This window comes from Myripristis murdjan, chromosome 15, assembly GCF_902150065.1.
Source record: "Myripristis murdjan chromosome 15, fMyrMur1.1, whole genome shotgun sequence".
In the NCBI taxonomy this organism is placed as follows: Eukaryota; Metazoa; Chordata; class Actinopteri; order Holocentriformes; family Holocentridae; genus Myripristis; species Myripristis murdjan.
Window position 1 is genome coordinate 31,833,677 of NC_043994.1, and position 14,230 is coordinate 31,847,906.

The following is a 14,230-nucleotide window of genomic DNA, read 5'->3' on the forward strand; positions in this document are numbered from 1 at the left end:
AAGAGACAAGGCGGTGTGAAGCTCACTGAAGCTGGAAAACTAAAAACTAAAAATGGAAGAATAATAATGACAATAAAAACAACAGCAGGAAGTTCAGTTGACAGTTATTGACAAAGTTCAAACAAGGCAAACAGGAGGAATCTAATAATAATACGACCTCTGATAACTTGATTTAAGAGACTGCTTTACTTTTTTAGCTCCTGATTTAGTTTTTTTTTGTTTGTGTGTTTGTTTTTCCGGACCCTGAGCTGGCCAGAGCTCTGACTCTGCAGCACACACACACACACACACACACACACACACACACACACACACACACACACACACACACACACACACACAGTCAGCAGGCCTGTGTTTGGTGCAGATATTAGTCAGTGTGACAGATGAGTGCAGGTTATTCAGCTGCAGAGCTTCCTGCACCAAACAGCATGTAATTACACCACACATTATAATTTACACTCAGCTGTGTCATTATCATACAATTAAGCATCATTTGGTGTGTGTGTGTGTGTGTGTGTGTGTGTGTGTGTGTGTGTAGGTGTGTCTGTGTTGCAGGCCTCCCTCACAGTCTTCCATGCAGTCACAACTCCAGACTTTGCCCAAAACTCAAAAGAATTTCTTGAAATAATTCTATTAATATCCTACAGGGCTGCAGCTGGTGAATTATTTCCACTGTTGAATATTCCTTCAGTTAAACAACAAATCGTTTAGTGCGTAAATTGTGAGAAATAAAAAGCCAAAGCCAAAGCCTGATGGGAAGTGATCACAGCCCAAAGTGAATTCAAACGTCTTCTTTAGTCTGACCAGCAGCCAAAAAAACCCAAAGTATTAATTTTATATGAACAGAGAAAAGGAGGACAGTCTGAGCGTCTTAGTGAAGGTTGCTTCATCGGTTAATGAAATAAAAATCAATTTCCTGTGACTGACTGATCAATTAACTGATTAACTGTCTGATAAGCCACTTCTCTTCAGTCTGGAGCCGAACAGCAAGAATTTACAGTTTCCAAGATGTTTTGATGCCATTTCTACACTTTTAAAAGACATATAAGCGACTACATTCATTTTACAGATTTGTGTGAGTGTGCGCGCGCGCGCGTGTGTGTGTGTGTGTGTGTGTGTGTGTGTGTGTGTGTGTGTGTGTGTGTGTGTGTGTGTACCTTGCACTGGAAATGGGAGCCCTCATACTTCATGCAGCCTGAGGTGAGGATGGCCTCTCCGTGCTCGTCCTCCTCTATGATGGCAAAACACTGGCCGTTTGTCCTGCAACACAGAGACACACACACACACACACACACACACACACACACACACACACACACACACACACACACACACACACACACACACACACACACAAACGCACGCACACACACACATATTAATGATCTTATGCGATGTGTTGCTGCCTCAGCAAAGCAGGTTTAGACTCTGCTGGGTTCTGTTGTGTTCTGCTGTGTTTACTGGCTGCTGTCAAACTGAAGCAAATCTGTTCTATTTTACTCGATTCTGTTCTAATCTATTCTATTCTAGTGCACTGAGTCACTGAGCAGCACAGCCTGTTCTCATGTTAGACAGGGTTCTAGTGGGTTCTACTGCCTGGCAGGTGTTGTTCTCATGTTAGACAGGGTTCTAGTGGGTTCTACTGCCTGGCAGGTGTTGTTCTCATGTTAGACAGGGTTCTAGTGGGTTCTACTGCCTGGCAGGTGTTGCTCTCATGTTAGACAGGGTTCTAGTGGGTTCTACTGACTGGCAGGTGTTGTTCTCATGTTAGACAGGGTTCTAGTGGGTTCTACTGACTGGCAGGTGTTGTTCTCGGCGTCCTCGGGACAGTGTCCGGAGCAGTAGCAGCTGAGGAAGCGAGCGGCGTCCTCGGGGGCGATGGTGGAGTCCTCTCCGGGCCGCCGGGCCTCGGCTTTCACCCCCGTCCCCTGCAGCACGTGGTCCGGGTTCTGACCTGCAGCTGCACACAACAGAGGAGAACAGGACTCAGAACCAGAACCAGACTGAGAACTAGATCCAGGACCAGAGGACGGTTTGATGTCGACTAACTCAGACCTGATCCACGTCTTCAGCTTAAAGAGGGAGGGAGAGAGAGAGAGAGAGAGAGAGAGAGAGAGAGAGAGAGACACACACACACACACACACACACACACACACACACACACACACACACACACAGAGGCTCTGGTTTGCTCAGAGTGTGAGGCTGCCGGCGCTGAGACTGATTCCCCCTCAGAGAATAATAAACTTTATTTTATCTGCTCTTATCTCATCTGCTGTTTCACTCACATCTTTACTGACTTCCCTCAACTCCACTGACCCCAAAAAATCACGGGTTAATTTTAAAGTCCTGAGGCTGAACAATATCATGCATCATATTCTAATATCATATCATGATCTCATTTTTTATGTGAAGCCCATTACACACACTGCCTACTAAACAACATCCGACAGGACTTAGAACTGGGTGGAATAGAAAAGAAAAATAGGAGAAAATTAATTGTATGCAGGTAGAAACTGATTGAACAGTGACATAGTTAGAAAAAAAACAAGAATACGTTAAATACAATCAGACAATATGCTGCAGTTGCAAATCGACACCTCAAGCAGACCTGCAAGATTAATGACGACAAAAACAACTAAAAAGGAAATATGAAGCACTCGCAAGTAAAAGGAACTGATTAACTACAATTTTGATTTGTTTGCCGAATAATCTGTCAACATGCTGAATAATCTGTCAACATGCTGGATAATCTGTCAGCATGCTGGTGACGTGTGGGGGTTCCAGGGAGCAGATCCTCAGGTGTGCTGGAGCTGCTGCACATTCCTGCTCTATCACAGCAGATACAGCTCACATGACCACGCTCCATACAAGGAGCACAGGCTATTTATACTGCTCTGTGTGTGTGTGTGTGTGTGTGTGTGTGAGAGAGACAGTCTTTACACTTTAGGCATATAATGGAGGCTCTGATCCAGACAGGGAAATAACATCACCAACACTGCAGTCAGCAGCAGGTATGTCAGGGGTCAGAGGTCAGAGGTCAACGCAGAAACCTCCCAGGTGGTGTGAGGGGGTTACATCACCTGTGACCTGGCTCACGTCTGAACTGATCATTTCATCACTGATCCATCTGATCGATTCTGTGTTCAGATGATGTCATCTTGTTGGCAGGCTAACCACAGTCTGTGGAAGCACACTAGCTGATGCAGCTAAGAGCAGCTAGCGCGGGAGCATCCCGGCTCAGGTGAGACTGAGGAGAGACTGAACTTGACTGAAGGTTTCTGAGAGGCAGAGAGAGGTGTGCGGTCATGGAGGAGGAAGACGAGGAGGAGGAGGAGGAGGAGGAGGAGGAGGAGGAGGAGGAGGAGGAGGAAGACGAGGAGGAGGAGGAGGAGGAGGAGTGTTAATCCTCCGTTCCTTTCCTCTGTCCATCCTGCTGTTATCAGTCGGCCCTCATGGCCTCTTCTTCAGCCCTCCTGGCCTTATCTCCATTCCTCCACTAATCCCTGTTTTCTCTCTCTGCTCTGCCCTCCTTCACTTCCTTCCTTCCCTACTACTCTCTCTCTTTCTCGTCCTACAACTCTGACTTTTTCACTTTGCATGTTCACACAGTTTCATGTCTGTTTCCGCTGTGAAAACTGTGCCTGACTGCATCTGCTATGTTTTATTCTAAACGCACTAGCAGTAATATTGATAGTTATATTATCATTATATTTTATTGATTTTTGTAACATTAGCAGCAGTGTGTACACGATCCCACCGGATTCTCTCTTCTATACTTGCTCCTCCCTCGTTCCTCCACATGCTGAGCTGTGTGTGTGTGTGTGTGTGTGTGTGTGTGCGTGGTCATGTCCAGACGTGTTTCACCTGCAAACCTGCACTTATAGCAGCCTGGTCGCCACGGCAACTGTCTGGCTGTATGCCTCTCTCTGTGTTGCTGTAGTATCTGTCTCCAGAGTCGGTGCATTCACTAAAAAACATCTAAAGGCTCATTCATGTTCTCATTTTGTTAACCAGCAACTCATCAGCATCCCAGTTAGGAACCAAACATTTCACAGTTATCACTCCATAAAACCCACCCATCCGTCCTCCATACTCACTTACCCTAATTAGGGCTGTGAGGGCGCTGGATCCTATCCCAGCATGCACTGCGAGTGTCCAATCCCAAAACCAACAACTTGAACAACAGAGCGTTAAAGTGTTATAAAGGAATGGCTTCACCTGGCAGCAGGTATGAGGGTGTAAAACATGCTGTGTGCAACACGAGGAAAGAACGTCTGAGCTGAATCAAGACGTTTCTAACACGAGAAAACAGAATAACAGCAGAGAACAAAGTCCACTACAGAGGAGTAGAAACTGTCTGTCTGCAGAGAGACAGACAGACAGAGAGAGAGACAGACAGAGAGAGACAGACGAGTTTCTTGTGCCTTCACAAACACAAGAAATCTGACATCGATCCTGCATCACTGATCTGACATTTAGATATTATTTTTAATCATTATTAACACATTCTTGCAGTTATTCAATGTATTTTTTTGCTTTTTTTGAGAGAAAAAGTTTTGTTTTTGTGTGCAAATTTTTTTGGTAATTTTCTTGGAATTGTTTGCTTCTTTCTTTCTTTCTTTCTTTCTTCATGTTTACTAATGTTTCAGCATTTTTTTATTCACTAACTGCTTTTTTCTCCATCTTTTTGGAAGAAATAAAGTGTATTTGCTCAGGTTTCAAGGCCCTCTCATTAAAGAGAAAATACTTGAGGAAACTTTGAGGAAGCAGAGTGGTCTGTGAGGCAGTAGAGTCCAACAGAAAACAGTAGAACAGAGTAGAGTTCAGTCTGCAGAGCTGCACCAAAGAGGAGACGCTGTGAGGTTTTCCCTCTGTGCTGCTCAGGAGGCAGTTTGTGTTTCACTCCTCAGTTTGGATTCGTCACTGCGTCTCAACTGTATTTTTAAATTCAGAGAAAAAAAACAGAATCCTGACATGCTGTCGTCACCGTCTAGACCCGAAAAATCTCAGAGCGTTCTCGCCGCCCGCCTTCCCGCCGGGCCACGGGGGCTCCGATTGGCCAAGGAGCCGTGACTGATGGGAGCAAGAAAACGGAGAAGCAGGAGGAGTCGCTGTGTGTGTGTGTGTGTGTGTGTGTGTGTGTGTGTGTGTGTCTGTCCACATGTGTGCTTAATTGTGCCGGCAGTCAGAGTGGAGACTGAGGTCTGGCAGAGAGCAGGCTGGGTAATCAGACTCTCCATGTGCTCTTAAAGAGACAGAGACACTTACAGACACTTTATTTACATCCAGCAGCAGCAGCCTGACACATGTACTGCTCTACTGGACTCTACTGGACTCTACTGGACTCTACTGGAGTTCTGAAACCACTTGCATGTACTTCACCTTGAGTGAGCTGTATAAAATCACTTGTGAGAGAACCTTTAGCAGAAAGTGAAAAAAGGATCCTTCATCCATAACGGCTTATTTCTGCATCAAATATTCACCTCGTGATGCCTTCAGTCGCTGACCAACAATAAAAATGGCAAGTGAGATGAACAGAATGCCAACTTTATCTTTTTAGATTAAAAAAAAACAGAAGTTGACAGTTTTCCAATACTCAGTAAATTGCAAAATGTTTAAAATCGCAGCACTCTGGTATTGTGACTTAAGTATCGTGATAATATTGTATTGTGGAGCCTCTGGTGACTAAACACTATCAAAAGCTCTGTTTAAAACACTCACACACGTCATGCTGTGTAATCCCAGTCTCTGACATCCAGTTGTATGCTCAGGACTTCACAAACACACCTATTTTCACTCAAATGCCACTGCAAAGATCCACTTCAGTGAAATCCTGAAGTGTGTGCTTCTGACTGTTTGGGACGTCCTGAGCATACCAGTGGACAGCCGAGACCTGGATCCAGCTGCATGGCAGAGGGCATGTGGTGTAAGTCATGCTTTGACTGAGTCCACGGTGAGTCAGAAGATGATCGATAAGATGCGCAGAAACCTTAACAGACGGAGCCGTGGAGGACGGCAACGTGACGCAGCAGAGAGAAATCTGCACAGAAATATAAAAGCATAAAAACACAGAGCACAGGGAGGTGGCAGCTGACGACTGACACTGAAGCAGACAGACGAACGGAGTGTGAAAATCAAGTGTGAAAAGTGTAAAGTCTGATCTGGTTCACTCATCTACCCGCAGAAGGTGCTCCCTCCTCCTCCTCCTCCTCAGCAGAAAGGAATGCGGTCGGGCTGCTAGTAAAAGGAGGCCAGGGAGCGCTTGTTTTGCCTTCTGACCTGTCCCAGTTGCTGTGACAGGGACATAGAGCTGCTGCTGTCCTGCTTGTCAGGTGGGTGGGACACTGACAGAGGGCTTGGCTCAAAAAAAATGAAAAAGAAAAAAAAAAAAAAAAAAACAGAGCCACACTCTAAATCCTGAAGCTGGGACTATCGACGGCACTACAAACACAAGTAGAGGGGAGGAGGTGAAGTGTGCAGCAGGAGCCGGGTCTAATGCATCTGAAAGTCAGTTTCATCTCTTTCTGTGTGCTGGCGGCTCACCTGATGCCGTCTGAGCCGAGCCGAGGGAGTGAACTCCGCCCGCCAGGGGACTCCAGGCACGGTAAAACAAACACACACTCTGCAACTGCTTTCTGACTTCAGGTCAAACTCAGAACAGGTCCCAGTTTCTCTCTTTGTAAAATAAGCTGTGTCTAACTAAACACAACAGCAGTGACTGGTTTGGCAGTCAATATGATTAAAAGTAAACGTACTACACTGTTTTTTTTTTTTTTTTTACAGACAGGAAATGATGCAACACGCCTGCTGACAGAGTGTCATCATTTTGGTTCATTTGGTTTCTTTAGGGCAGCAGCGTGGCAGAGGGCCCGGGTTCTGCCAGAAGAAAATGTTTATTTCTTCTATTTTAGTCGTGTTTTTTTCTGATCTGCATCCTGTTACTTGGTGTCAATATTCAAAATTTTCATACCAAAATATCGGAAAACATTTACAGCCGCTTTATTCAGTGACTGGTCTACAGTAACAAAATAAGTAGTGTAGCAGTGACGTCTGCAACAGATATGTAATCAGTCAAACTACATGACATCCACTGTGTCACATCTGATTTTTAATGAAAGGACGGCGGTCCCCGAGCGACTCCTGCTGCTGAAAAACACTCGGACACAACGGAGGAGGAGGGAGGAGGGAGGAGATCAGTTACGACCGCACCGAGCTCCTGAGGGGGAGATCGGTGTCGCCCCGCTCTCCTCCGACCTTGGACAGACTGGAGACACACAGAGAAACTCAGAGCCACATGTTTCCCCCTCAGCCTGAGCGTCCTGTACCTCAAAGATCACAGGTGTGACTCTGCAGCACTTCCCATCAGCCCCGGCTCTCCTGCTCACTCACACTCAGCACCTCTTCTCAATGAGAATTAAACTAATGCATGTTTTTATCACAGAGCAGCCGCTGTTGTTCACTTGTGGCTTGACAGAGGTGCCGCAGCCGAACACCCTGAATCTTATTTTGGCCAGCAGAATCATGACATGAAATATTACGAAGCTTTACGGACCGCAGATTTATTCTGGGTGGAGATAAATCTGCCTTCAGGTTCTCCTGCGACATCCTTCAATGCCAAACTCTTTAAGTCGTCAGTCGGCTGAGGAGCGACGTGGGCGGAGGAGGATGAAGTGCTGAACTTTACCAGATAACAACTACAAGAGCAGCAAAGGGAAGAGTGATGTCGCTGCATGAAGCCCCAAGCTCTGTTTAATGCCGCCTTACCAATTCAACCTGGAGCATCTATTATAAGGATCGACTGACTGACTGACTGACTTTTCAGGGCTGATACCGATTATCAGTGATCAAGCACACCGATAACCGACGCTCATTTGCACTACATCTGAAAATTGCAGTGTCAGAAATTACAGTTTTACAAACTCCAACACAAACCTTTAACTCTTTCAATTAACAAATATTACATTAGCATTTTTCATAAAAATCTGGCAAAACAATTACCAGAAACTTGGGGGGAAAATACCTGAAAGTTTGAATACATAATAAATATAAATTTAAAAAAAAAATGTTAATAATAAATGTTAATAAATGTTAATAAATGCTAAAATAAAATAACTTAAAGAAAAACAAAATAATATGAAGAGGAAGTAGTGGAAAAGAAAACTACATTTATAAATACTAAAATGATATCTTTAAATGGTCAGATGAGTGCTGCTGAACTTCAACTGTGTTCAGATGTTACTTCTTCTACTTAAATTAAAAAATAATCCTGTAAAACTGAAAAGAAATTTGCAGACCTTCCGTCCTTAAGGCAGCTAAGTAAGTAAGGGCAACAGCTTAACGTTTTTGTGTTTCTGTAAACCCAAACTGACCGCAAATCCAGTGAAAAGGTAAACTGGAAACGATGCCGCATCCTGATTTTCATATCAGCCATCATGTAAAACAATATTATGATGCTGATTACTGGAAGAATTCTGAGTTTCTGCACTAATAATCAGTCAATCTCTAATCTAAATGCCATCATATGGGCAAGAACCCCAGCTGTAACTTTAAAATGTGAGGGGAAAAAAACAGAAGACAACACTTAGCAGTGAAGGACTGTGCAGATTTACAAGCTCTTCATCCTGCTCACTGCTGATCGTCCAGGCAGCAGGATGACAGAGGAGGAGGAGGAGGAGGAGGAGGCAGAACGCCAGCCTCTGGTTTCCTCCAGTTACAGCTCCATCATCACTTCTGCAGAGGTGAGACTCAGCTCAACCTCGTCCCGTCTGCCTTTTCCTAAAGAGCAACACCCAATGTCATCCAGAGCCATGCCACTGACGCCCACTGTCACCGTCCGCTCATCTGCCCTGTACGTTCTGTCTTCTTTCTCAGGTTCACTGCATGAGAAATAAAGCCAAAGTCTGCTGGCAGGAGCTTGAAGCGACATCTTCAAAGGTCTTCCTCAGTCTGACCAGGTGCCAAAAAACCAAAGTGCTAATTTTTATACATATATGAACAGAGAAAAGGAAGACTTGCACAAAATGTCATTCAGTTCTGTCACCTGGACAAACTCACTTTATCCTTAATCCTTTATCTGTCTTTTTTAAACCTTCCTTCATTCAGAGAAGTCATGGAAAGATGTAGAAAACCACAGATTAGAGATGCAAGATCTTGGACTTTTTTGCCAATATCCAATATGCCGATATTTTCCAACTCTTTTGGCCGACTGCCGATGCTGATAAAGATTACAGGCACATTTTTTTCCATCTAATTGCAGAGAACATCAAGTCTCTCCTGTGGTAGAACATTTTATTATGCCTGCTCTTATTGTGAAGGACACACTGGCAGATGAAGACATAAAATAGAAAACTACTTCCACAATCCCGACAGACACAACCAGGGAACATCTGATCTATTTCACATATTGACAGAAATACTGATGATGTGTCTATATTATTGTGCATCCCTACAATAGTTCAAATTGTATTTTCATGTTATTTTGGCTGACTTCATCGTTTGAATTTTGATGTTTTTGTGTAGTTTTCCTGCTGTGACGTGGCTGCAGTTTGCAAACTGTGACAGCAGTTTCCCCATCTTCCTGTTTTCTCTCTACTGTGTTTTGTGTCTTTTATTTTCCTGTTTTAACTTGAACTCTTGATTTTCAGCCTCATGCTGTCTTGCTCGTGTTCGTCCTGTTATTCTGCTTTGCTGTGTCTGTCAAAGCCCTCTGTGAACTCTGTTTTTAAAGCTGCTGTATAAATAAAGCTCATTGTTATTAGTATTGTTGTTATTACTGACACATGTTCAGTTTTCAAGCCGAGCTGCTCTGTTTTGTTTGAGCTCCAGTTTACGAGCCAAACTCTCTTCAGCGCTCTGAATGCCGCCTCTCCTCCGTCAAACTTCCTTCCAGAGATGTTTATTCGTCCGTGCCTGCGTTGCCATGGCGACGCCGGGCAGCACAGTGAGGTAATTAACAACCCGAGGCTCGTTTAAACCCTCGACCGACCAGACGACACGGCGGATCTGCTGAACCCACTGCTTCAAAACAACCTTTTCTGCCCTTTTCAGTTATTTCATCTGTTTTTCTGGAGATGAAGTCAACTTGGGTATTTTGGTCTTATGGTCCAGAACACCCAAAAAGTTTTGTGTAATTGTCTAAATGTTTTAGGATTTAGATTTTGAATCTGAATATTTAAAGATAATTAACATTTCTTTCAGATAAACTGAAACTATAAAAGATTGTCTGGGGTGTTTGGGTCACTGCAGCAGCATAATATTTGTTTACAATATAGAGAAATAGAATTTAAATTAAAAAAGCAAAATGCGGGCATCAAATGTAATAAACTGATTATTTCAGCACTAAAATATTTAGTGGGAAATGTATGGATGCCAAATAAAAAACCAAAATGACTCAACAAAATTATTTTCAATAAAATTACTCGGACAGTAAAAGCAAAATGATTGCAGAATGAATGAAGTGATTTCAAGACGTGTTTCAGTCAAGGTTATTGTTGCTGACAAAAACTAATGAACTAACAAAAGCTAGGTGTGAAAAAACATGTCAATGAAAATAAAATAAAAAACAACTTAACAAAAAAACAACTTATAACTAACAAACTGTGATGAGACATTACAAAACTAACTAAAAAAACTGAAATTATACAGAAAATGTCTTCGTTTCGGACTAAGAGTCTCACCCTGACAAATATCCCATATTTAAAAAAAAAAAAAAAAAATTACACTGATAAACTAATAAAAACTGAACTAAAACAAAGCATTTTCAAAAAATAAAATCTAAACTAAACTAGCAAACCTGCTTTAAAAACAAATTAAAGCTAAACTGAAATTGAAAACAAAAGGTCAAAATCAAATAAAATTAAAAACAAATGAAACCTTGCTTTTGGAGGATCTGTCCCCCCCCCCCTCCCTCGCCGACAGGAAGCTGTTGAGCTGATTGTTGCCGCTCTCACTTCCTCCCGGCACATTAACCGTTTCCTGTATGGCGCTGGACGAGCTGTCAGCGGCGCTAAACGTCCCAAACAGCCCATTGTTCTCCGGAAATATCCCTCAGTCCCTCTGGAGACATTTCTCCTCTGAAATACTTCACTTCATTTCCCCACCCGGAGGGTTTTTTCTCTCCTGCTCAGTGTGTGGAGCCACGCTGCCTTCACTGCACCTCCGACTTCCACAATTCATCATTTTTTTATCTTCACATGCAACTCAGATCTGACGTTTGATCGTCTGGTTTTCAAATTGGTCAGGAAATGGTTTCATTTCACTGTAATCTGCTTTTTATATCTATCTATCTATCTATCTATCTATCTATCTATCTATATAAAATTATAAATAGAGATTTCTTGCCTTTTTTTGGCTAATTTTCTAATTGCCTTTTTTCCTGCATGTTTTTGGGAGAAATCCAGTGAATTTGTTCAGGTGTCAAAGGGTTGCTACAAAGGGCAGAGGAGGAGGCAGCGTTGTAGACGGCGGTGGTCTGAGGTCATTAAACACATCACCACAGCAGAACGCACTATTCTTTTCTCTAATATTATCAATAATATTAGAGAAAAGTCTCACTCATAAACCTGTCTCTCTTGAACTATCGGTTGCACTGCCCTCACGATTTCCGGTGGTGCTGCCGTGTTTGGTCCGTATCCGGAAGCTTCCTGAAAACCTGCACAAACACGGAGGAAATGAACGCAGAGTAACATGGAGCACAAATGAGCCTGTACAGGACACATCAGCGCTCACACCAGAAATGATACGAGGTCAACCGCGTCCCGGACAGCCTCGACACGCGGTGTGTGTGATCGGATCGCAGAGCATCTTTGTGGTGGTTTCTATTTGCACTGGGCGCTGAAACACGTTGTCTCAGACTCCTGCTCGGAGCGTGGGACAGGAGGAAGGCCAAAGTCGACGGCTGGGTGCGAAAAAACGAGTGGAAAAACTCTGATAAGAACACAGACGTCTCTCCCTTTCCTCTGTGTGTGTGTGTGTGTGTGTGTGTGTGTGTGTGTGTGTGTGTGTGTGTGTACGCTGATAAAGATGAAAGAGTGGCAGAACTTTAAACCTCTCTCCCCTTCACCCTGTGCCGAAGTGTGTGTTTGTGTGTGTGTGTTAGATAAATATGAGAGCCGCAGTCTGAATCAATCACAGTCGGTAACACTTGGCTGAGCACCGCCCAGCTCTTATCAGCCTGTGTGTGTGTGTGTGTGTGTGTGTGTGTCTGTCCAGGCCAGTGATTGGCTGGTTAGAAGGTGACCTTTCTGATGCTGGAGACAAACAGCTGAGAGTGTGTGTGTGCGAATGTGTGTGTGTGTTAACATCCTGCTGCTGTGGCATCAAACTCACATCAATTTGTTTTCATTGTAGAAATGAAAAAAACTGAAATGACAAAATGGTGCAGTGCAGAATCCAAACCACGGCAGCTGCAGCGTTTGGAGAGTTTTGTTTGTTTGGTACGAGGCCCTGCGATAATAAAACCAGCATTTTGATTGACTTTTCAGAGAAAATGAAAATTATGATGCAAACTTGTTCATTCCCACTCAAACTGTGATTTTTTTTTCACCACATCATTCATCTCTAGTTCATCTGGACTTGATCGTGTCCATTAGAGATCAGTGACATCTGGAAACATCTGGACGCCTATTGTGTGTTACACGCCTGTTGCTCACACTCAACCAAACAATCAGACGCTGGTGTTTTACTGGTTTTACAACCTCAGCAGCACCGACACCACTTCATCCCTTCATCCAGCCAAAACTCCTCAGCAGGACGAGAGTTAAAAACCTCGTCTGGTAAAACATTTCACACCAACGAAACACAACTGAGTTAACAAAGCACCTCCAAGACACACATCCTATCTTATTAACTGCGTTTTTAAATCAATGAGTGTGCAGATCATGAGAACGGTGGAATTTCACTGGACTCTGCGCTGTGTTTCCTCTGTGTCCGCTCAGCAGCAGCGTGCCACCACAGCAGGAAAATTACCACCGCTGCAAAACAAAATGTGGAAATAAAATAAACATTGTAATTTAGACTGTTATATAATCTAAAATAAGAGCGGTTCAAATGTGTCAGAAGTGATGGCTGTATTTCGATTTAAAAAACACTTTTAGCAGCACTACACTGCAAAAACTCAAAATCTTACCAATATTATTTGTCTTATTTCAAGTCAAAAATGTCTTGTCACTAGTCAAAATATCTCACTACACTTAAAATAAGACATGATCACCTCAGAAGTAACTTGTTTTTAGACAACTCTCTTGTTTCAAGTGAAAATTTGCTTGTTTCATTGGCAAAATTTGTTTCTTGTTTCTAGCTAATTTTCACTTATTTCAAGTGAATTTTCACTTGAAACAAGAAACAATTGTCTAAAAACAAGTTACTTCTGAGGTGATCATGTCTTATTTTAAGTGTAATGAGATATTTTGACTAGAAATAAGACATTTTTGACTTGAAATAAGACAAATAATCTTGGTAAGATTTTGCGTTTTTGCAGTGTAGAACCTCAGCCTGATACAGAACTCAGACCCAAACAGCAAAAGATATGGAGCAAGAAGAGTTGCTATCACCCAAAGAACCAAAACTTTATCATCATCAAGTCCCGTACTGACAGACAGACAGACTGAAGCTTAGCAGCATCTGGATAAACTGACCTCCAGTCAGTGCTAAAGTCACTCTGACCCCCAGACTCCTCAGGTTGAGACTCACTCCGCTCTATCAGCCAAATGACTGTTAATCACTGCTGATACACATCTGACTGTGTGTGTGAGTGTGTGTATGTGTGTTTGTAAAGGGGGGGGTTTGGGTTAGTGCTGATTACAAAGCAGGAAAACAATGGCTTTCATGCTAATGTGCTGCTTATCTGACTCATTCCACACTAATGAGTTAATGAGTAACAGCAACTCAAACACACCTTGAGTCAGTTCCGTTTGTGCAAGAAAATGAAATAACACATCGCTGATCGATAAACAGCACCGAATGATAGAGAGCCTTAACGTGATAATGTGATTTAATATCCACAGTTACTTCTCTTCAGATGCTCACGTGTCACACTGTCGCGGAACAAGCTGCTATCTCTCCTTCACATTTCCAAACAGGGCTCATTAGCACTGTTAGCATTTTTCACTGAAATCACAGGGCACTACTAGCCAGGAGCTACATGAACAGAAATAACAGAAATGGAGGAAGTGTGTGTGAGAGAGAGTGTGTGTGTGTGTGTGTTGCTTCAAGTGGCATTCTGAT

At 43.2% G+C, this 14,230-nt stretch overlaps 1 protein-coding gene across 2 annotated transcripts in view; it reads right to left on the bottom strand.

The window, feature by feature from the left end:
• The window catches only part of LOC115373034 (bone morphogenetic protein receptor type-1A), a 58,170-nt gene that overhangs the window by 9,210 nt on the left and 34,730 nt on the right, over positions 1 to 14,230 (bottom strand). For both annotated transcript variants that reach the window (XR_003929492.1, XM_030071258.1), the window contains exons 4-5: positions 1,801 to 1,963; positions 1,161 to 1,263 (exon numbers count right to left, since the gene is read on the bottom strand). Coding sequence is in view for 1 of the 2 variants with exons in the window: in XM_030071258.1 (XP_029927118.1) it covers positions 1,161 to 1,263; positions 1,801 to 1,963 (266 nt within the window). In the remaining variant the exon portion in view is untranslated. The remainder of the gene's footprint in view (positions 1 to 1,160; positions 1,264 to 1,800; positions 1,964 to 14,230) is intronic.